General features: G+C 36.8%; 1 protein-coding gene across 1 annotated transcript; it reads left to right on the forward strand.

Annotated features, from left to right (window-relative positions):
• The first annotated feature begins 49 nt into the window (after positions 1 to 49).
• SLC25A46 (solute carrier family 25 member 46) lies at positions 50 to 21,428 on the forward strand. Its single transcript, XM_059418348.1, has 8 exons — positions 50 to 508; positions 2,928 to 2,970; positions 4,815 to 4,872; positions 7,197 to 7,274; positions 7,729 to 7,829; positions 14,941 to 14,997; positions 16,222 to 16,279; positions 19,175 to 21,428. The coding sequence occupies exons 1-8, from the start codon at positions 226 to 228 to the stop codon at positions 19,751 to 19,753; spliced, it is 1,257 nt and encodes a 418-aa protein (XP_059274331.1). The 5' UTR covers positions 50 to 225; the 3' UTR covers positions 19,754 to 21,428.
• Positions 21,429 to 21,654: the final 226 nt, after the last annotated feature.

Genomic DNA, 21,654 nt, shown 5'->3' on the forward strand with positions numbered 1-21,654 from the left:
CCTAGGTGACCGCCGCGTCTCCGTAGCAACGCTCTCTCTCACCACACCGCCGGAAAAGGTTATGATCACGTGCTCGCCGAACTTCCGGGTTTGCAACGTGACTTCCGGTTGTCAGATCGCTCCAGACGCGGCGGGGGGCCGGGAAGAAGCCGAGTGGCCGGAGGTCGCGGTGGCCCCAGTGGTCGTGGGCTCCGGGTGGGCTCGCGTCATCCTGCGCCGTCTGCGATGCATCCGCGGCGCCCGGACGGATTCGATGGCTTGGGCTATCGGGGCGGTGTTCGGGATGAGCAGGGTTTTGGCGGCGCTTTCCCTGCCAGGTCCTTCAGCTCCGCGTCGGACCTGAGCCACTGGGTGACCACTCCCCCAGACATCCCCGGCAGCCGCAACCTGCACTGGGGCGAGAAGAGCCCGCCCTACGGCGTGCCCGGCCCCTCCACCCCGCTCGAGGGCCCCGCGGAGGAACCGTTTCCCGGCGGCGGCGGCGGCGGCGTGCCGGGACAGAGCACCGGTGAGGGACTTGGGAGCGAGGCAGGGGTGGGTGGAGTGGCGGGGCCGCGGCCCGCGGCCTGCAGACCGCGGAAGCCGCGCCGAGGGTCCCGCCTCCGGTGTCGCTGGACGTATCGCGCGCCACACCCTCTGCCCTCCTTTCGTCCTCTGCCCTTGCAGCGGGCCTGCTCCCTCTTCCTTGCACAAACCTTTCCTCCCGGATCACCTCGGGAACAGACACCTGCCTTAGCTCTGGGCTGCGTGGTAGGAGCTTCGAAGGGTTTTGGTGTGTGACATCCCATGGCCTAAATCAAGAAGGAAGGAAATTGGATTGTTTATTGTTTATTGGGAATTATGTGAACAATACCTAGTTCACTGACACCATTATTGCCTTGAATTAATAGTGGTAGCTTTGGGTTCTGTAAAGTTTTTCAGCATTGGCAGCCTTCGATTCAAACCTGACTCTACCACTCTCAAAAGCTAAGACATTTTGTTAACCTCTGAGAGCCTTGCGTCTTTTCACCTTTCAGGTGCTAGAAGAATAATTCATAGAGTTTTTTTAAGGTTAAATAAAATGAAGTGTAAGTAATGCCTCGTATAGTATGGAGCACATAGTAAGCTAAAAAGAAAAAAATTCGTTTCCTTCCTTTTCTCTTTTAATCATAGGAGTTTTGTCTGTTTTCTAGACTCTCAAACTGTACTCCTACATTTTCCCATCGCCTATTTCTCACCTAAAAACTCCACTAAGAAGTAAAAAACACTGAGACAATGTCAAGACGTTGGAATCAAGACATAATTATTCACTGTAGAATGTCGGAAGACCTGTGTTTTAATTATAACACTGTGATCTAAATATTCTCAACTTTTTGTTTATTCACAAAATGGAAATAGTCACTGCCTCCTCCCATTTTGGAATCATTAGAATAATAGACTAGACCATTAAATATTAAGTATATTCTGGATGTGTTCATTTGCATTTATTTGTGTGTACTTGGAAGTACAATAATTTTTATTTGATTTGAGTTACCTTGGAGGAATAGATTTTAAATATCACTTAAGAGCAAGTGAGGATGAGGAGGAGGATCTTACACAGTGTTATACAGTTTGTTTTTTCACCCTCTCTAGTTTTCTTTCTGTGGTCCCCTCTAGTTTTTTTTCTGTGGAAAGCTATAAGTAATTCAAAATGCATATATGATTGCTACACAGTTAACTTCTTAGGCAGTAAAGCTGATATTTTTATCTTTTTATAATTTGTGCTTTAGTGGTTACAGTGAGGAGGAACTCTTAAAACCAGGGAGTGTTTGCAGCAGTTAAGAGGTTGGCGGTGGTAATTTTGCAAGGAGAATTGAAGACTGAGAGACCTAGTTAGCTTACACAGTTAATAAACCTTTCTAGCACTTTGCAGAAAATATCCGTGGCATTTTCTGTTAATATACATGCAAAAAGGGAAAAGCTGAAAGGAGGAAAATATCTTCATTGGCAAAAGAACCTTCTATCTGGCTTGTACATTTTCTAAGGCAAGGGTTAACAAAATAGTTTCCCCAGGGACATGTTTACATGGCCTTATTCTGACTGTAAGGAAATAGTGACAGCATGTGAAAGAGCTGAGAGAGAGAAAAGAGGAGGAGAGAAAAAAATTATCCCTTGTGAATATTGTATTATAGTAGAAATGTAATGTCTGGCCCCCTGAGGTTGTGGTATTTCACCATCATGATTTTGAGATTTTTAGCCAAGGAGAAATTCTTTTATTTGTTTTGACGTATGCATAGGAGTGTTTCCAGCTGTAAACTTTTCTAATAAGACAATAGAAATGACATCAGGAGTAGCGCGTATGTACCCAGTAGCTTCTCACAGAGATCTAACTAAGCAGTTACTCTCAAAATATTTAAAACTTGTTGAGAAGAGAGCCTCATTTAACCATTCTGATTACCCTAAGTACGCTTTTGATTTAATAATTTTGAGGTGTCTTACTTGCAACTGTTCATTTAACATAGATGTTTTCCATCAATAACAGCAAGTGACTAATTTTACAAGATAGGAGGTGAAGTTGCTGGTTAAAAAAATTTAAATTGTAGTTAGAAGTTGAAAAGTGGTAATCCTTAATTTCTGCCTGCAGACATGTTTGATTTGGCCCACAGTGTTGTAATGCTTTTTAAAATAGTTGCTGGTATTTTGAAATTGGAAGATATTATGTAAAAATGACAATATCTCTTCAGAAAAATAACAGTTTAGAAACACTGGGCCCACAGTCCCACATGTCAACAGTGAATTGGAGCTGAAGAGCAGGTCTGTCTTGCAGCTTCCCACAGCTTCCCTGGCCCATATCAGAATTTGACTCTAGGACCTAGAATTTAAATGAATATCATGTTAATAAAAGAAAAAAAAATTTTACAATAATCCTAAATATTGGTTATGAGTAATCTTATTTCTTCCTATTTTAGAGCAGTTGAATAGATTTGCTGGATTTGGTATTGGCCTTGCAAGGTAATGTTTTTTTTCTAATGATTTTTAATTGAAGTTTTTATTTAAAGTGTTTTATTCAGAGTGTTTTAATATAGGATATTAAATGATTAGTATTGCTTCCTTTAGATTGATTCTTCGGAGCAATAAATTAAATGTTGAATAATATTTTTCAGAAAAAGTTATTTAAGGGCGCCTGGGTGGCTCAGTGGGTTAAGCTGCTGCCTTCGGCTCAGGTCATGATCTCAGGGTCCTGGCATCAAGTCCCGCATCGGGCTCTCTGCTCAGCAGGAGCCTGCTTCCTCCTCTCTCTCTCTCTGCCTGCCTCTCTGCCTACTCGTGATCTCTCTCTGTCAAATAAATAAATAAAATCTTTAAAAGAAAAGAAAAAGTTATTTAAAATCTATAACTTGATTTTTTTTAGTAAGGATAGAGAATAGTCATTCAATTTATAACCACAAAATAATTTTGAAAGTTATATTTTAATAACTTTCATGTGTCAGTGTCCAAAAAATCTGATCTAATCCCCCCTCTAAGAGAAAGTTATTTGCATTGAACCCTCCCCCAAACATTCTAATTGTAATATGATATTTAACAACATGGAGTCTGGGTTTTGCTTACAATCAGCATTTAACGACCACCGTTATTTTTTTTATTTTTAATGATCATTTCGTGGGGAAGAAACCCCCCAGTTTTCATTATGTGATCTCTAATGAATATTATTTCAAAATACATCAGAATTCCACAAAGGGTTATGTTGCATGCCAGGACAACTCATTGTTTTAAAATTTTAATCAAGAAAAAAATTATCTTATTTGCATAATTAAAACTGAGAGTATTACTTTAAATAGGAGCATAATTGTGAATTAAGATTTTCCTTTTACTAGAATTAATTTTTCTTTAGCCTCACTGTTAAAAGCTGTTGTTCATTTGATACATTATTTATCTATTTATTCATTTATTTATTTTAAGGGGGGTTTTTTTGTTTCTTTTTTTAATTTGACAAGAGATCTCAAGTAGGCAGAGAGGCAGGGAGAGAGAGAGGAAGGGAAGCAGGCTCCCCGCCAAGCAGAGAGTCGGATGTGGGGCTCGGGGCTTGATCCCAGGACCCTGGGATCATGACCTGAACCAAAGGCAGAGGCTCTAACCCACTGAGCCACCCAGGCGCCCCTGATTACATTATTTATATGCGTATATGTATATGCCCTGCATGTGCTCTCATGCTTGTGCAGCTGTCACTGTTATTATGTAAGCCTGCAATTGTAATTATTTTGTAGGGAATGCTCTCAGAAGAAATATATTATATCCAAAATAGTAGTCAATTAATAGTTATTAAAATCCTTATAACTTAATCCCTAATAACTTAAATGCAATGTACATCAGAACTAAAATGTATAGAAGGTGGTTCATGAAGGACAGATGACTCTTCTGATAGGAACTTTGTTCATAGGATATCTTCTGAAAGAAATGGAAAGGAGCATTGAAGTTGTCTAAGAAAGGAGTTTCCCATTTCATGCACGGAGCTGTAGTTTCATCTTTAGAGGACATGTATTACTATTTTCTGTTACTGCCCTTGCTTACCAGTTTACAGATCTGGCTTTAATTCTTTTCATATTGAATTTTGTTGTTCTTAGAATGATTTGCCAATATATCCAGACAATTTTTTTTTAACTGTTAGAATGGGAAACAAAATAATGCATGATTCTTCAAGCAAGAATAATTTCAGATACATATTTGTTGTAATTTAAGTTTTGGCTATTATATGTGTGTGTGTGTGTGTGTGTGTGTGTGTGTGCTTGTGTGTGTGTATACACAAAATATATATATATTAATTATAATATATATATATATAAATTATTCTTTTATAGCCTCTTTACAGAAAATGTACTGGCTCATCCTTGCATTGTTCTACGTCGCCAATGTCAGGTAAATGAACTTTTCTGTTACCGTCTAAACAATAATCCTTACTCTGATTTAAAATACAGAACTCAGATCAATGGCTGAAACTGTGTAACTATTACTCCATGTGAAATGTACCAGAATCAGATCAGATCAGTCTCAAACTTTTTGGTCTTGAAAACTCTTACATCATAAAAAATTTTGGTTTTGAAAGAAGAAGGTCTAACCTTATACGCGTATGTATTGAAAATGGAATATTTTATATCTTTTTCAGATAATTAGCAGATTTTCTTCTTTTTTACTACACCAAAACTTAATAAATAGTAATATATTAAAGGTTATTTGCAGTGAGAAATTTCAAACCATGTGAGTTAACTTTTTGTACTCTCTTACATTAAAATCTATTGATCTATGTATGATTCTATAACATCATGTGTTGATTTTTTGCAAAATACTGGGACGCCTAGGTAGCTCATTTGGTTAAGTGTCTGACTTAGGCTCAGGTCATGCTGGTTCCTGGGATCAAGTGCCACAACCGGCTTCTTTCTCAGCAGGGAGCCTGCTTCTCCCTCTGCCTGCTGCTCCCTCTGCTTGTGCTCATGCACGCTTGTGTGCTCTCTCTCTTACACAAATAAATAAATAAAATCTTAAAAAAAAAAAAGAAAAATACTGATTTACTGAGTTCTGTAGATCTTCTAATGTTAAGACATTTGATTTTATAGTACTTTAAAAAATTGTCATTAAATCACTACCAATCCCACCAGAAAAGTGTTTCAGTATTGGTAAGTTCTTCATGGTAGATGCAGTTTTTTCAGAATTCTAAATTTTGCTTGTAAAGTCAGATTTATCATTAGCATCCCATAATGCCAGTTTTTTTTCCTTTAATCAATAGGCTCACTTTGTTCATTTTTATTTTTATTTTTATTTTAAGATTTAGTTGTTTGTTTTAGAGAGAATGAGGAGATGGGTGGGGAGGGCAGGAAAGAGACTCTCAAGCAGACTCCTGGGTGAGTTTAGAGTCCAGTGTGGGACTCATCCCATGACCCATGAGATGACCTGAGCCAAAACCTAGAGTCATACATTTTGTCAACTGAGCCACCCAGCTGCCCCTGCATGTTTTTCTCACATGTTAATAACTGTAGTCTGGTAGTCAGTTTTTGCAGAAGAAATGGTGTTCCATGAAAAAAGTAGCTAGTTCAGCTTGCAGCTTCATCAAATGCTTTTCCTCACAACAGAAGTCTTACTTCATTATGTAACACACAGAATAGTAATTACAAAGATGTATACTTAAGAATCAACATTTTATAAAATTAATGCATTTTACTGTTTCACCAAGGACATTCTTAAGTGAAAGTGGCTTTTTCCTCCTTCCAAGTGAATGGGATAAGGAATATAATATGTACAAAAATACAGTTTGCTACCAGCTGTCTTGAGTCATGCTAAGGAGTAAGCAGTTTTAGCCACCATTGTTTTGCGTTATTTTTGAAAATGTCAACACAATAAAAAAGACAAGCGATGCCTTAGTATCATTAAGAAGATAATTTTAAACCTGTAGATCCCCTGAATGGCCCCATGGATTAAGTGGACAACACTGTGGTAAAAGCTTCCATAATCTAACTTAATCTTCTTTGAAAATTGAATTAGAAAATATATAAATAATTACAAATTAAGCTGCTCTTGCTTCAGCACCCCAAAAAATAGTCATTAAAAGCATGAACAGTGCAGATAGCCTAGAACAGTGGATTTCAGACATGTATTTTGCAAAGCAACAGTTTCACATTGTGATTCAGTGTATACATCTATACAAGTAACTTAAATGTTTTATGAAATAATGGCATGAGAATGTGTGATGAATTCTGATACTTTCTTTTTTGTTATTTTACAAAATATCACCCCCCTTTACTGATTTCATAATTTACCAATTGTTCATAGTTTACAGTGTAAAAAGTGCTTGGTATTGGGAGACATGAATCTCCCGTTCTCTGAGTTCTTCAGTGGCTCCTGTGTGTTCAATGGCATGAATGTTTGGCTACACCAAATGTAATTCTAGTGTTTATGGAAATATAAATGTCAAACAGCTTGTCCTTCTTTATTATATATTCTACATTACTGTGTATATTGTGCATTTTATATATATATATATATACATATATATATATAGCCATACATACTGTACTTTTAATAAGTTATTTAAATGTACTTTTAATAGTAGTAATTTTGTTTAGGGTAACTTCTGATGACTTTAGAATTGGACTTTTGTTTATGCTTTGACTCCTTTGTATATCTTTGATGACATTGTTATTTCTTGACAAAACAATAACAAAAATAATTTACAACATAATCTTTCATAGGTTAATTATCATGCTCGGCATTACCATCTCACTCCCTTTACAGTCATCAATATCATGTACAGCTTCAACAAAACTCAGGTGAGAATTAGTCTATAGGTTCTATTAAGATTATTTATAATATAAGTACCACATGGTCTTAGTGGTAATTAAACCAAGAGTAATTCCTTTTAATTTAGTTAACAAAAATATTTTAATGCTTGCTTTAAAACTAATGTAACCTGGTAATGATGTCTTTTGGTGTCACTGAATAATTAATATATTCACATCATTTCTGAAATTAATTAAATATTAGTATGTTTAATTAGTATTAGAGATGTAGTTAATTGGAATATTCACATCGCCTAAAGTTGGCCACTCAACAAATAATAAAGTGATAGGAATTAATGTAGTTGTAGTTATCTACTAAAATGTCTTAAAATAATGCCTTATTGGAAAATATTAGTAAACATTTAATATCAAGTTTTATTAAGACCTTTTTTGTGTTTCTTATTTAGGCATTAATAGAAATAACAATAAATTTTGTTCATTTTAGGGACCGAGGGCCCTTTGGAAAGGAATGGGAAGTACGTTTATTGTCCAGGGAGTCACACTTGGAGCAGAGGGAATAATAAGTGAATTTACACCTTTACCAAGGTACCTTTTTGGCATCTTTTCAATATTAGCTCCGTATTAAAATTTTTTTTTAAATGATAGTTTCTAAAAATACATTGAATTTGAAAACTTACCTGAAGTTGCTAAGAGATGAAATAGAGACCAAAGTTAGATATATCTTACTGAATTAGTATGTGGTAAAGAAAATGCTTCCTGGTCTACTATTTATTGAGATAGGTCTCTCAGGTCCTACTGACGACTATGTTTCAACAACTGTCTAGTAAGGAACAAACATGAGTATGTGAGCAGTTCTTACTGTTTAAGTAGCCTCTTAGGTGAAGGAGACACACGTAAGCAAATTAAAGTAGTACATCAAGATTAGTGCTATAATTAAACAAACCCCATTCAGTGCCCAGGGATACTTCACATGAAGTTATTGGCAAAGGTTTGAAGAAAAAACTGAAATATGAGCTATATCTTCAATTATGAGTAGGAATTTGACTTGGCAGAAAAGGAGAGTATGCCCAATTTTATGGAAATTGGAAGGTCTGCATAATAAAAGTCTTGTGCTTGGAATACTGGACATTTATGGAATGGAATAATAGGAAAAGCGGCTGAGATGCTAGTTGGAAGCATGGCCATGCCTTTGTAAGGGACTTTGACTTCATTCTCTATGTAATTGGGAATCTAAGGTGTTTGTTTCAATATATGGGTTCTTTGATCAAGGATTTACTCAAGTGGCAGTATAAAATTAAAAAGTACACTGGTGTAGCCAGTGACTTGTGGAGAACTGTTATAGTAATCTAGGCCAGACTGAGAGGTATCTGAAGTGTGGAACAGAAAGGGATAGACATTTCTGAAGTCTAATAGATAATTGGTGATAGATTGGGAATCAGGGGATGGGAGAAAATCTCCATCAGTGATAGACTTCTAGACTGGAGAATACAAAAAGAAGAATAAGTTGGAGTGGGAAAGAAGATGAGGAATTTATCTTTCAATAGATGAAGTTTGAGATTCCTGCAGGGCAGCTAGGAGGACATTTCTGATATGTGGTTGGCACCATGGATTGGGGTCTTAGAAAAAATTTGAAGCTGGAGGCATAACTTTGGATGTTCTGGCATAAAAGTAGCAGTTGAAGCATTAGGACTGGTGAATTACCCTGAGGACACGTGTACGCTGAATGACAGAAAGTGGACCAAGGACAGTATCCTTGGTGATGTGTGAAGGCATATGTGTATGTCATGTGTGTATGTGAAGGTGTGTGTGGTAGGAGAGGTAATTAAAGGCAGTTTTAAGAGATACTCACAAAAACCATTGAACATAGTAGTAACCTAGGATAATAGTGTCTTAGAAGCCGAGAGGAGAGAATTAGAATGTAGAATTGTAGATACATTTGGAAGGAGAGGGAAGAGAAATTAGGAAAACTTGCTTCTGGGTCTGTTTACTCTCTGAAGTAGAATATTGGGGTCAGAGCAGAAAAGCATGAGAAGAAAGATACACATTTGAGACAGTAAATGCATAACAGGAAGGAAACCTTACAAGGAGTATATATGAAAGGAACATTAGTAGGTGATAGTGGAAATCATAAATTTGTTTAGGTACTATTTGGCAGGACTCTAACTTTGTGTATAGTGCTGTATGCCAGAGATAGCATCAAAAACTTTGAATGGTTTGTTAATCCAGAGTTAGTCCCTGGCAGAGTGAATTTTTTGGATTGACTAGGAAGTGACGTAGTCGAAGGTACAGCCACTAGTGTCTCAATCTTAGGATACAGAATTTGCAGGGAATGAAATGAAGGCAGGAAAGACTGAAATCGGGCTTTTTGCCAACGTAATTGCTTTCAGAGGACTTCATAGAGTTCTTTAACACAGACTTAAGAAATGTTAAAATCAAAAACAAAACATTTGGCCTACTAAAAGTTTCCCCTCTCATACTTAAGAAATCTGAATTTCTGTTCTTAAGTAACTTTATTCAGGGGCGCCTGGGTGGCTCAGTGGGTTAAGTGTCAACAAGTGTTCTTAAAATTCTCTCACAAAATTTTATAAAGATCTAATAAAATTCAGGAATTTCTATATATTGAAGTGTAAAGAATTCTGTATATTTGTAGTCAGAATACTATTGGTCCTGGCTATACCACTTCTGACTTCTGGGACTTCAGACAGGTAATGCTATTTCTTTAACACAGAGATGAAATAGTCACTTTAACTTAGGGTTTAAGGGAAGGAAAAAGAGGAATGGGAATAGGATGGTGCAGAATTTCATTAAACTTTGTTATCTAACTTTCTTACTCTATAGACCTTATAGACATGTTGGTTAATATAGGTATGTATTTTCTCTTGGTCATTTTGGGTCTTATTAAGAAGACGCAAAAGTCTATCTTTGTTGTATTCTACTGGGATAATTTTTCAGATAAATCCCGCTCACTAATTCATTTCCTGAGTATCTACTATATGCTAAGTCCTTTCCTGAAAATCAGGCATACAGTGAGGAGAGGAAACAAAAGGTACCTGTGACCATGAAGCTTACAATCCAGTATAGGGACATCCATTAAGTAAAATAATCCCATTAATGAATAAATAATTACAAATTGAGATGTGTTCCCAGAAGGAAAAGAAAAGATTCTGTGAGATTAGTAAAGGGTTCGGAACAGTGCCTCTAATAAAATAACATGTAACCTGACATCTGAGTGCTGATTAGGAGGCTCAGAACAGTTTGTGGGAAGACAGTGTTGCATGGGGAACATGGAGAATTCTGGTAACTTGAGAGAAGGCTCATATGGCTAAAGCTCAGAGAGCAGGAGGGAGAGCTGTGTGACAGAATGCTGAAGATACAGGTGAGAGCCTGATTGATACACGGCCTTGTAGGCCACTTCAAGGATATTGAAGAGTTTTGAGGAGAGGTCAGTGACATGATCAGATTCATGTTTTTAAAGGATCATTTTAAATGGAGGTGAGAAGATTTCGGGAGGACCAAAGTAGATAAGAGGACACATGTTCATATTCTACAATAGTCACCTGGGTGACAAGTAATGGTAGCTAGGACCAGGGTGGCATCTCTTGAGATGGATCTAAGTGGATTCTTTTGAAATGTGTTTAGGTAAAACAGATGGTATGTAGTGATGGACTAGGGATAGTAGGTGATAGAGGAAGAGCTGTCCTGGATGACTTCTAGGATTTTGGCATATGTAACTAGATGTCAAATAAAGCCATTCTCTGAAGTACAATTTTAAAAAATTCTCTTTTTAGGCAGAGAGAAAGCAAAGTCACAGCAGACAGGGTAGCAAAGCAGTAACCCAAAGTGATTCACAGAAGTTACCACCCAAGGAGAATGAGCTTGGGGGATCTCCTACAGTGAGGTTCCCTAATTGCACAGCGACCACTAGGTAGAACAGGTGAGACGGTATGGATTCACAAATATTTAGATTTTCATTTTCATTTTGATCACATCTGAAAGAAAAAGAGCAAGTCTGTAGTGCCCATGAAGTCACCAAGCTTAGAGCTTACAGTATTACTACTTTAAAAGAAAAAGTATGTAACCCAAGATAATCATCTGTGATCTCTTTATCTAGCGCCCAGACCCCATCCCAATTTTTCCCCAAATCTTCTCGCAAGTGGGGTAAGGGAGACTACATGTACCCTTTACTTTCATATGTTATTTCTCATTTACATAAGGAACACCTGTAACCAAAGCTCGCTGTGTATTTCAGTCTCACAAAAACCATTTGGTTGACCTCCAACTTCATTTGACGCATCTCACATTTTGTATTGTACCAGTATAAACATCTTGCAGTTTCTCCTCATGTTGTCTGTGTCTCCTAACTACTCTTCTGAATTCACTGACTTTGAACATATTCCATTTTAAACACAATGTAATCTTTCTCCAATTCAGTAGATTTCTTTTTTATTAGTAGTTACTGAGCAGGGACCACTAAAAGAGTCCAAGAATAGGCAAGAAAGATCATTAGCTTGATTTTGTACAAGTTCATTTTTAGATGCTTTGCCACACCCAGGTAGGGTTATCAGGAGACAGATGATATACATGGTTGACATGCAGAGAAATCTAAAGTGAAGCTAATGGATTTGGGAGGTTTTTAAAGCATCGTTTTGGATAACATTACATTAGGAAGAAGCATAACATATAAAGTAAAAAGAGGGTCTGACCCTTTAGGAACTCTAGAATAGGTGGCTGGCTTAAGAAAATCCTACTGCAAAGGAGTCAAAAGTAGAGACTAGAGGGGAGGAGGAAAACCAGAAGAGTATGCGATAGTGGAATACAGCGACAGAAAATGCTTCAAGAAGAAGGGAGGAACCTGAGGGCCTGCTGTCTGCTGAAGGGGAAATAAAGTCTATCCAGCTCCCAGTGCTCATCACCGGTGCCTTCCTTAACACCCAGCACCTATTGAACCCATCCCCCTGCCCACCTTCCCTCCAGAACCCTCAGACTTAAAGATGTCCATTGGATGTAGACATAGAGGTCATGGGGACCTTGGTAAGAGCTGTTTTTTAGAATAATGGGGTAAAAGCCAATTTGGCATGGGTTCAGAGGTGAATGGGGTGTTAGGACATGGAAAAATAGCAAGCTCAGAAAGTTGGCTGTGCAGAGGAATGAGGAAGAGAAGTAGCTGGAAGATGGGTTTGCTTGAGGGAAGGTTTTTTTTTTTTTTTTTTTTTTTTTAAGATTTTATTTATTTATTTGACAGAGAGAAATCACAAGTAGACGGAGAGGCAGGCAGAGAGAGAGGAAGGGAAGCAGACTCCCTGCTGAGCAGAGAGCCCGATGCGGGACTCGATCCCAGGACCCTGAGATCATGACCTGAGCCGAAGGCAGCGGCTTAACCCACTGAGCCACCCAGGCGCCCGAGGGAAGGTTTTTTTTAGGAGGGCAGTTATCTGTACATGTGAAAATGAGAGAGAATGATAAGTAAAGACTTTAAAAATAGAGTTATTTAAAAATTCTGTTGCTTTTTTGTATTGATTATACATGGATGTATGTATATCAATCTGTCAAATAGAGAACTATTTTAAGAAAAAGCAAGTCATTTCTCTTTACTTTATTGCTCTCTTTCAAGGGCAGGCTGTGCTTGTAAAAATAGTGAGTTAAATATGTTTACCTATAATGAAATATAAATAATGAATGAATGATAATGAAATGTAAAGAGGTTTGATCACAAGTAGATTTTTCATATTATTCTCTTTCCTAAAGTGTTTCAGCATGCTAATTTAAATTTCTAGAGCTGTGGCAATAGGTTTTACCCACAGATAGAGATACAAGGAAGAGAGTCTCATATTTTTTATACTTGGTTCTAAATTTCATTTTTCCCACTTTTAATAATCTTTTTGGTGTTAAGAATTAGCAGTAGTAATTAGTATTGTATTCAAAGGCAGAGTAGCCCTGTCCTTACAGAAATACTGATTACAGACCCGTCTGTCTAATGTTAATGATGGTTTCGTCCTTAAAATCACTGCCCTGTGGTAGTACTCTCTAGGGCCATGGTAAGAGTAACAGCAGTACCCAGGCGATTTGCAAACCATGTAGCATATATTGTTTTAGAATCATGAAGTCGCTGTCAAAAAGATGGGAAGCCTGATCTTTTTTATATTTTTTCATCCAAATCATTGGTGGTCATTTCAGCTATATTTTTCTGTGGTTGTTAAGGCCTAAAATATTAGTCTTAGTATTAATTTAATAAAAATGTGACCCAGAAGGCTCTCTAAGGTCTTACTGATCAGAGTTGGTTGGTCTATTGTTCAAGTTTCTCTGCAGATCTTCCATTCTTTGAGAAATTCTGCCTATCACCCATGTTATAATTGTACTGAATTTGTTTTTAGAGGATTTATTAATGATGATTTTCTACACCTTTTTTAATACAAAATAAATTTATCCCCTGTCTCCTTAGGTTTGTCATATTCAGTCATTTCAGATAGATGTTTCCTCAGCTCTCTGCTGGGGCCGTGGTGCCATGGGTGCTGGTTTTGTCAAGGGCACTGGTTGCAGTTCTCTTTATTTCATTTTACACTTCCCTCTCTCTGCTGTTCAGCCTCTCTCTCCCTTCTCCCTCTTCTCCCACCCCTTCTACCTCTCTCTCTGCTTTCTTAGTTTATTCCGTTTCCTCACTGACTTTTCCTTTTGCTCTCTCTCCATTCTCCTTTCTCCTTTTTGACTTTTCTCATGGTACAACTTTCTCCTCTTTTACTTTTGCAGCTTGCCTCTCTTCTTTATCTTCTCTTTTTTCTGATTTCCGAGGGTGACCTAAACAGCAGGAAGCACACAGGGTGAGACCTTGATCTCAGACCTGGTGACCTTGCCTGTCACCTGAATGTGTCCCTGCGGGTCTTCTGACCTTCCTTTGTCTCATAAGTAAAACAAGCTGGACCACACCTGCTCTGCTTACCTCACAGGATGTCTTCCTATATCAAATGGGATGAGAGGAAGTCCAGGCAGAGCGTACAGACTTCCCAGACCTAGAAACCAGGGTTTAGGACCCAGTTCCGTCACTAACTAATTGTATGGCTTTGGGTAGGTTATGAACCCTCTCTCAGCCTATTTCCTCATCTATGAAATTGGGATAACAAAGTCATTGTGAGAGTTAGAAATAACTCCTGCAAAGCACTTTGCACCATGCCTGGCCTTGTAGGTGCTCAGAAAGATATCAGAATATATTAAAGGTCACACAATTAATATCATAATAAAGAAAGGCATTTGGAAAATTTGGTGCTACACAAATGCCACGTTCATTCTGCATTACAGTTAATTGTGTTTTTAAATTCTCATCCTTTTTCATCCGTTATCCTATGCCTTGTCTCCCTTTCCCCATCTCAACTCTTCTTTCTTCCTCAACCTGTCATCTTTATATCTCCTCCTTGAAGTTTTCGTGTTCCTCCTTTAAGTATTAAGTTTTTTATAATTAGTGGTAGTTTTGCCTCTTCAGTCAACCCCTTCTTTCAGCACCTAGAAAAATACTTAGTATATTTTTTTCTTTTTAAACCATCATAATTGAAGTGTGGTGTTCCAGAAAAGAACATATTCACCATTAGAATATATTTCTCCTACAGATTTTTTTTCTTAATTGCAATCAGTTACCTTTTTGAAAGTCAGACTAATTCAAGATGTTGTAAATAACATGGCTTCTGTTTTATTGAAATTTATTTTTTAGAGAGATTTCACATAAATGGAATCCTAAACAAATAGGAGAACACCTTCTACTAAAATCGTAAGTATCAAAAGTGGCACTTATATTGAAAACTTGCATTAATTTTTATAGTGTTAGGGCTGAAAAAAATCTTAATACAGCAAAGAAAATTAGGGCAATAAAATATTTATGGGAGTAGTACTTCAAAAGACAGTTAATGTAGAGTTGAGGAATAAAATCCTAAAATATATATTATCTTTAAAATAGATCTTTCTAAATTTGAAAGGCTGAGATCACAACCTAATTTTTCTCTGTGTTCTTAGGAAGTTAGCAGAGGTCTTCAACTTGTTTAAACCAATTTGCCAGAAAAATTATTATTTTATTAAGCAAAAACAAAAACTTATTTATATAGTGATGAGCAGACTCAAACCTTAGTGTCATTAAAATGGAGTCCTAAAGACACTTCATGATTTTACAACACTGACCACTTTTGTAGATTAGAATTTTACTCTTCACTTTTTAATTTTTTTTGAAGATTGTGAATTGGAAATCCCCCAGCTTGCTGGCTCCCTCTGTGGGACATTCCAGCACATTATTACTTAGTGATGTTCCATTCACCTTGAAAACTACTTCTTGCCAGGACCTGGCCCATAGGGTTAGGTAAGTCCCACCTTGATGTTATTTTAAATAACTATATTTTGCAGGCTTGCAAAGTTGTAATATTACTATGTCTATGTAGTGATGATAGGAAACAACTTTGCAAAGCTGTACAATATTGTTTTTTAATATAAGGGGACTTCACTCATCATTGAACACTGGCTTAGCTCTGCTGGGTGGGAAATCTGGGAATGGATAATGATAATCAATAAGATAATAGCAGAACAGTATACTTGTTCAAATGTCACTAAAAAGGCAAACAGTGGAATGGATCCCTCATCCTAACTTTGAAATACCAGATTTATAGACTATGTTAGCTATATGCAGGTATACAACAAGGTTACATTAGCTGTATGCAGGTTAGACAGTGAATCATAACCAAGCCTACATTTTACTGGTTTAAAATAAAATCCTTTTTCTTTGCAGCCTTTCCCTGTGTTTACTTAAATTTTATCACTAACTGTTCAATAAGGCATCTTACAATTCAGGTCTCCAGATATCTTTATGCTATAGATATTAATAGTTGAAAACCTTAAATATATTCAGGCTTGAATATAAATTACATTGATATATATATAAGTAGATATTCAAAATTTAGCATAAGCATGTTGTTTCAGTATCCTGATAAATTTGTTTTAATTTCTACAGCCTAACTTATATGGTGGCAATGCCTTTTTATTCAGCAAGTCTAATTGAAACAGTACAGGTGAGCTACTTTTTATTGTCATTTTTTTGGATATTAATTATATTGTTTATATCAGATTCTGATTGTATACCAGAAGAGTTTAAGACACTATCCTTTTAAAATTTTAATCTCTCAAATACCACCCATATCCCAGAGATTGTATACTAGGTACATTGCTGGTTGTATATCTTTCCTTTGCAAAATTACTTCACACTTCTAGTTTTAATTCTTTTTATCCATCCCATAGCCAGCAGTATTGTTCATTCAAGTATCTCAGAACCCAGCCAAGAGCTTATTCTTAATACAAAGAATCTGGTTTTTTCAACTTTTTAAATCTTTACGAAAAACGCAGATGTTTATGGCTTGTCTCCAGACCGTAAATTACTAATTACCTGAGCATAAAACATGCTGGATAATCACCCCAATAGTGAGAAGGTAGTCCCATAGATGTTTACAAACAGCATTCTTTTTAAATATGCCTTTTAAGGAACATTTGGTACCATGGTGTGTTAAATTCTACAAAGCTAAAGCAATCTCCTGTCAGTTTTTTAGTGTTTTACCATTTCTAACCACATGGTGGCCCTTCAAGTACAGTGTATTAATGTACTTACCATACCATTCCTACAGTTAAAACTGTAACCGGAAGATAGTATTAATTTCACATATACTCAAAATCCAATTAATTGTACACCACTTATCTCCTGCCTCCAACACCAGATCTTGTTGTTTATTTCTTGTCTTCAGTATGTATGTGTTTCCTCTATAAGAACCTCACAGGATTAGCCTTTGCTTTTGTAATTATTCTTTTCCATTTAGTTGCTTTTCTGGCTTTATTGTTGATTGATTATTTATTTATTTATTTATAATTAGCTTGAGTTAAGTAAAGTTAATGTTTTGCTATGCAAATATACTTTCCTCTCCCCTTGCTTTTGGCATTGTATCAAATGATATGATGTTTGTGTAAGGCTGAGGTTTACAGAGCTATCACTCAATGAGATAGCCACATTTGACAGATAAGGGGGTAAAATAACAGGAAGGTAGTGATTTAAAAAAAAAAATAAGCGATGTGATATGTTGGGGAGAACAGGTTTTAGCTTTAGACAGACCCTTACCAAAATCACATTTCTCTACTTGAGTTTGATCTGTGAGTAAACAAATGTTTTAACCTTTCTAGATCTTAATTTTCTCATCCATAAGATGGGAATAGCATTTTAATAAGTTATAAAAATTAGATGAGTTATTTATATAAAGTGCCCAGCTGACTGTCAGTTGTTGTTTGTTTGTTTTTTTTACCCAATATCCAGCCACTGTTTTTCCTTGCTCCAGATTCCACCTGCTGTCTCCTTTTGTGTATTTTCTAGAAGTCTGTCTGTTGCTTCTTACAGTTTTTCTCTTTTGAGCACGTTCTTTTGATAACCCCTTCCCCATCTTTTCCACGGTCCTCCAAAGTTTTATCCTTGGCCTGCTCTGCTTTTATCCTATAGTCACCATCCTGAAGAACTCATTTACTCTTACGAATTGTTTCAACTCTAATATCTATGTGAATTAAATCATCTTCCCCTCATACTCAACTCATAAAACAGTCTCTTCTTAGTACCCTGAAAATTAGTTTCCTTTTGAGCTTCTTCTTCTGTTCCTCTAGTGGGACTATTGATATCTGCCCTCAGAGACTCAAAACGTTAGTTCTAATTTTTAAGAAAGTCTTGGTTTTTATGTTTCTTTCATCCTTCATAACCAATTAGTCATATGCCTGCTTAGTTTTAACTCCACCACGCATCTGAGATTTGTCTGTTTCTCCCCACTGACAGGCAGCCATTCTCATCCTTTCTTTAGCACACAATCAGCTTACTACGTAGCTTCTTCCTTCCTACCTCATTCATATTTCAGTGGGTTTTTTCCCCCTTCTGGGAGCTCGGATTTCTGAGAACACTTTTTCCCCTGAAAAATACACATTTATTTACAAATCTCCAGCAACTCCTGAAGCTCTTAAAAATGAGCTTCCTGCTGATCTGCTGTCTTTATTAAAAATCTGTGATCTGCCTCCTACATTTTAAGGTCACTGTGTACACTCATGCCATTGTTCTCAGGTTGCAATGTTTATATCCTTTCTGATCAAGAATCTGTGTTGACTCTTATTCCCTAATGTCACTGTAAAAAGGCGTACATTGTAGATAATATTGAGGGAGTGCCTCTGGAAGCCAAGCCTGTTTTCATGTAATACTCTCAGCAGCCCTGTGCATAAAAGGGAGGTGGGACTAATCCCATTTTTATAGAATGGTAAACCGATTCTGAGGAAAAGTAACTAGCCCAAGGTTACATAATGGGTAAGTAATGGGTGGAGGCAGGGTTTAAGCCGGTTTTTAAGAACTCTAAGCACTTTACAACCTCTTTAGGTGTCCGGTAGCTTTTCAAAATGAATTCTAAGGAGCTTCTTGAAGATAGAGGAACTGGGTTGTTCTTTCCCCATCTCCTCCCTGTTTCCCTTCCCAGTGAGAATAGCTCCCAGCTTCACAGCTGTCTGTTAGTTAATTTCATTTGAAAATAGAATCTAGGAGCGCCTGGGTGGCTAGCTCAGTTGGTTAAGCAGCTGCCTTTGGCTTAGGTCTTGATCCTGGAGTCCCAGGGTCAAGTCCCACGTCAGGCTCCATGTTCAGCAGGGAGTCTGCTTTTCCCTCTGAGCCTCCCCCATCTCATTCTCTCTCTCTCTCTCTTTCTTTCTCTCAAATAAATAAAATCTTTAAAAAAGAAAAGAAGAAAAAAGAATCTAATGCTTAGATAACTCTCGAAGTGTGCAAGCCATTGATATTTCCCCCCTGTAGTCAAAAATTGGGATTTAAAAGGGACCTAAAAAGAGTCCTTTCTTCTGGCACAGTAAGCAACTGTTCACTTTTATTTGTTTCATCATTTTTATTTCAGAGTGAGATCATTCGCGATAACACTGGAATTTTGGAATGTGTAAAAGAAGGAATTGGAAGAGTGATTGGCCTCGGAGTGCCTCATAGCAAACGACTGCTCCCACTCCTTTCTTTGATCTTCCCTACGGTGCTGCATGGAGTTCTTCATTACATCATCAGCTCAATCATTCAGAAGTTTGTCCTCCTAATTCTAAAGAGAAAGACTTATAGTAGCCATCTAGCTGAGAGCACTAGTCCAGTGCAGAGTATGTTGGATGCTTATTTTCCAGAACTTATTGCTAACTTTGCTGCCAGTCTTTGCTCTGATGTTATACTTTACCCATTGGAAACAGTCTTGCACCGCCTTCACATTCAAGGAACACGCACAATCATTGACAATACAGACCTTGGCTATGAAGTGCTTCCAATTAACACACAGTACGAGGGAATGAGAGACTGTATCAATACCATAAGGCAGGAGGAAGGAGTGCTTGGTTTTTATAAGGGGTTTGGTGCTGTTATAATACAGTACACACTGCATGCAGCTGTTCTACAGATTACCAAAATTATTTACTCCACCCTTCTTCAAAATAGCGCTTGAGGTTTAAGTTCCTGGTTAGTCTAAAATATATAATCTGGATACTTTGTTATGAAATTATGAGGGATAAAAGTGAAGTATTGGGGGGAAAATGGATTCGAAAGTGAAACTGGTAGGGAAAGCCCATGCTGATACATTGACTCTTCATTTTTTAAAAGACATAGGTACATATTTTGGATGAAAAGTATTCCAAATTCGAAAACTCAGTGAAAGTAACACTTGTGCATTGAATTCTAGCCAGTGTAGCACTCATGCTAAACTAAAATGATCCTGGGCAGAAGGAGAAATTTGTCAGCAAACATAAAACAAGATTTCACAGAGCTGAATTTATTCTATCTGACTTAAGAATTTATTAGAAGTTTATTTCACCTTCTAGATTGATACTGCTATGTCATCCTTAATAGAGTATATAGTACCAATATAGTTTACCTTTAAGTAAATAAACTATGTCATCAGTGATAAAGATGGGAAGGACTGGATTTGCCCACGTGTAAGCAGGACTTGAAGAGTTTTAAATTGCATTGTCCCTGTGTAACTTCGTAATGGCTATATATTTATTATATAAAGCCATTTTTTGTATATACACGGAACTTGGAATTTCCTTCATCTCTACAAATTTTCCACTCTGAGATCAGCTTATTTCATAAAAGGAAGTCATGTACTTTCTGTTTGAATAGCAGAACAAAACATTAAAGACAAGGTACCCAAAAGATTTAAGGCAAACAGTATATTTGTCCATATCCAAACCCAGCCTTTCAATGCCAGCAACTGAAAATTTGTCATATGTTTATAAAGTTTGATTTGCTTACCTAGATTTGTGAATCATCAGGCCATTTTTAGAGCCACTCCTAAGAGCGAGAGAGTAAAAAATAATCATGACTACTACTAATGTTTCCATATTTACAAATTGTGTCCTGAAAGGAATGTTACTTGCCTTATATTTCTGAATGACTTGTCTTAGAGGAAACACAATTAAAATTCATGTGAAAGTGTGTGCCTCTTGCCTTCCATATAGTCATCATTAAATAATGGCTTCAGTTTTTATTTTCTTCTAGTTTTTATTAATAGTTTTATTCTCTAAACTAGATACACATAAAGGGAAAAGCAAGTTTATTTCTTATCACCTTTTGTTTAAACTTGTTTGAATGAATAATGAAGAAAAAATAAAAACATTAAAGGGTTCGTCCTGCTTTTTATGGATGAGGAAAAGAAGTAAATCTCAAAAATAATAAGCAAAAACATGGTTGTCGGTTTGTTTAAAAAAAAAAAATTCTGCCTGTTCCTAAATTGAAGTTGGTGGGTGAGGTTCTTTGTATAATAAATAATAAGCATTTGACCGATACATCATTAAACATTTTAGAGTTTCATTTCCTCACAGGAGTGATCACAGTTTTACTACAAACCATTTAGCACACAAGTGCAATGATTTTGCACCAATATTGGCCAGCCTAAAACTGAAATTTACTTGCTAAGTGTCAGTGTAACAATTACTTTTTGTGATAAATAGTTTTAGAACCAAAAGATGTTATCCAAAAAGTGTAAAACCATATGTAAGTAGCAACTCTGTCTATGGTCTTGTGTGGTATGTGTGTGGTTTTTTAAAAATCACTAAAATACATATGTTTTCCATTTTTAAATTCCACCAAGAGGGGAAAATAAAATTAAATGCCACTGGTCACATGTTGTATTTTCTGGTTAATCTCTTAGATCATGGTTTGCTTTGCAGTACCTATGACACTTAAATTGTTTTCAGTGCTTTTGAACTGCTAAGTAAATTTTTAGATGTGTATAATCTGTTCAACTTCTAATCATTTTTATTATAATCAAAGATTGTTCAAATAAGTAAACTTCAGAAAATTTCAAGTTCCAGAAAATTTCTAGAAAGCAATCTGAATGGAATCAAA

The sequence above is a fragment of the Mustela nigripes genome, chromosome 12 (assembly GCF_022355385.1).
Source record: "Mustela nigripes isolate SB6536 chromosome 12, MUSNIG.SB6536, whole genome shotgun sequence".
Classification (NCBI taxonomy): Eukaryota; Metazoa; Chordata; class Mammalia; order Carnivora; family Mustelidae; genus Mustela; species Mustela nigripes.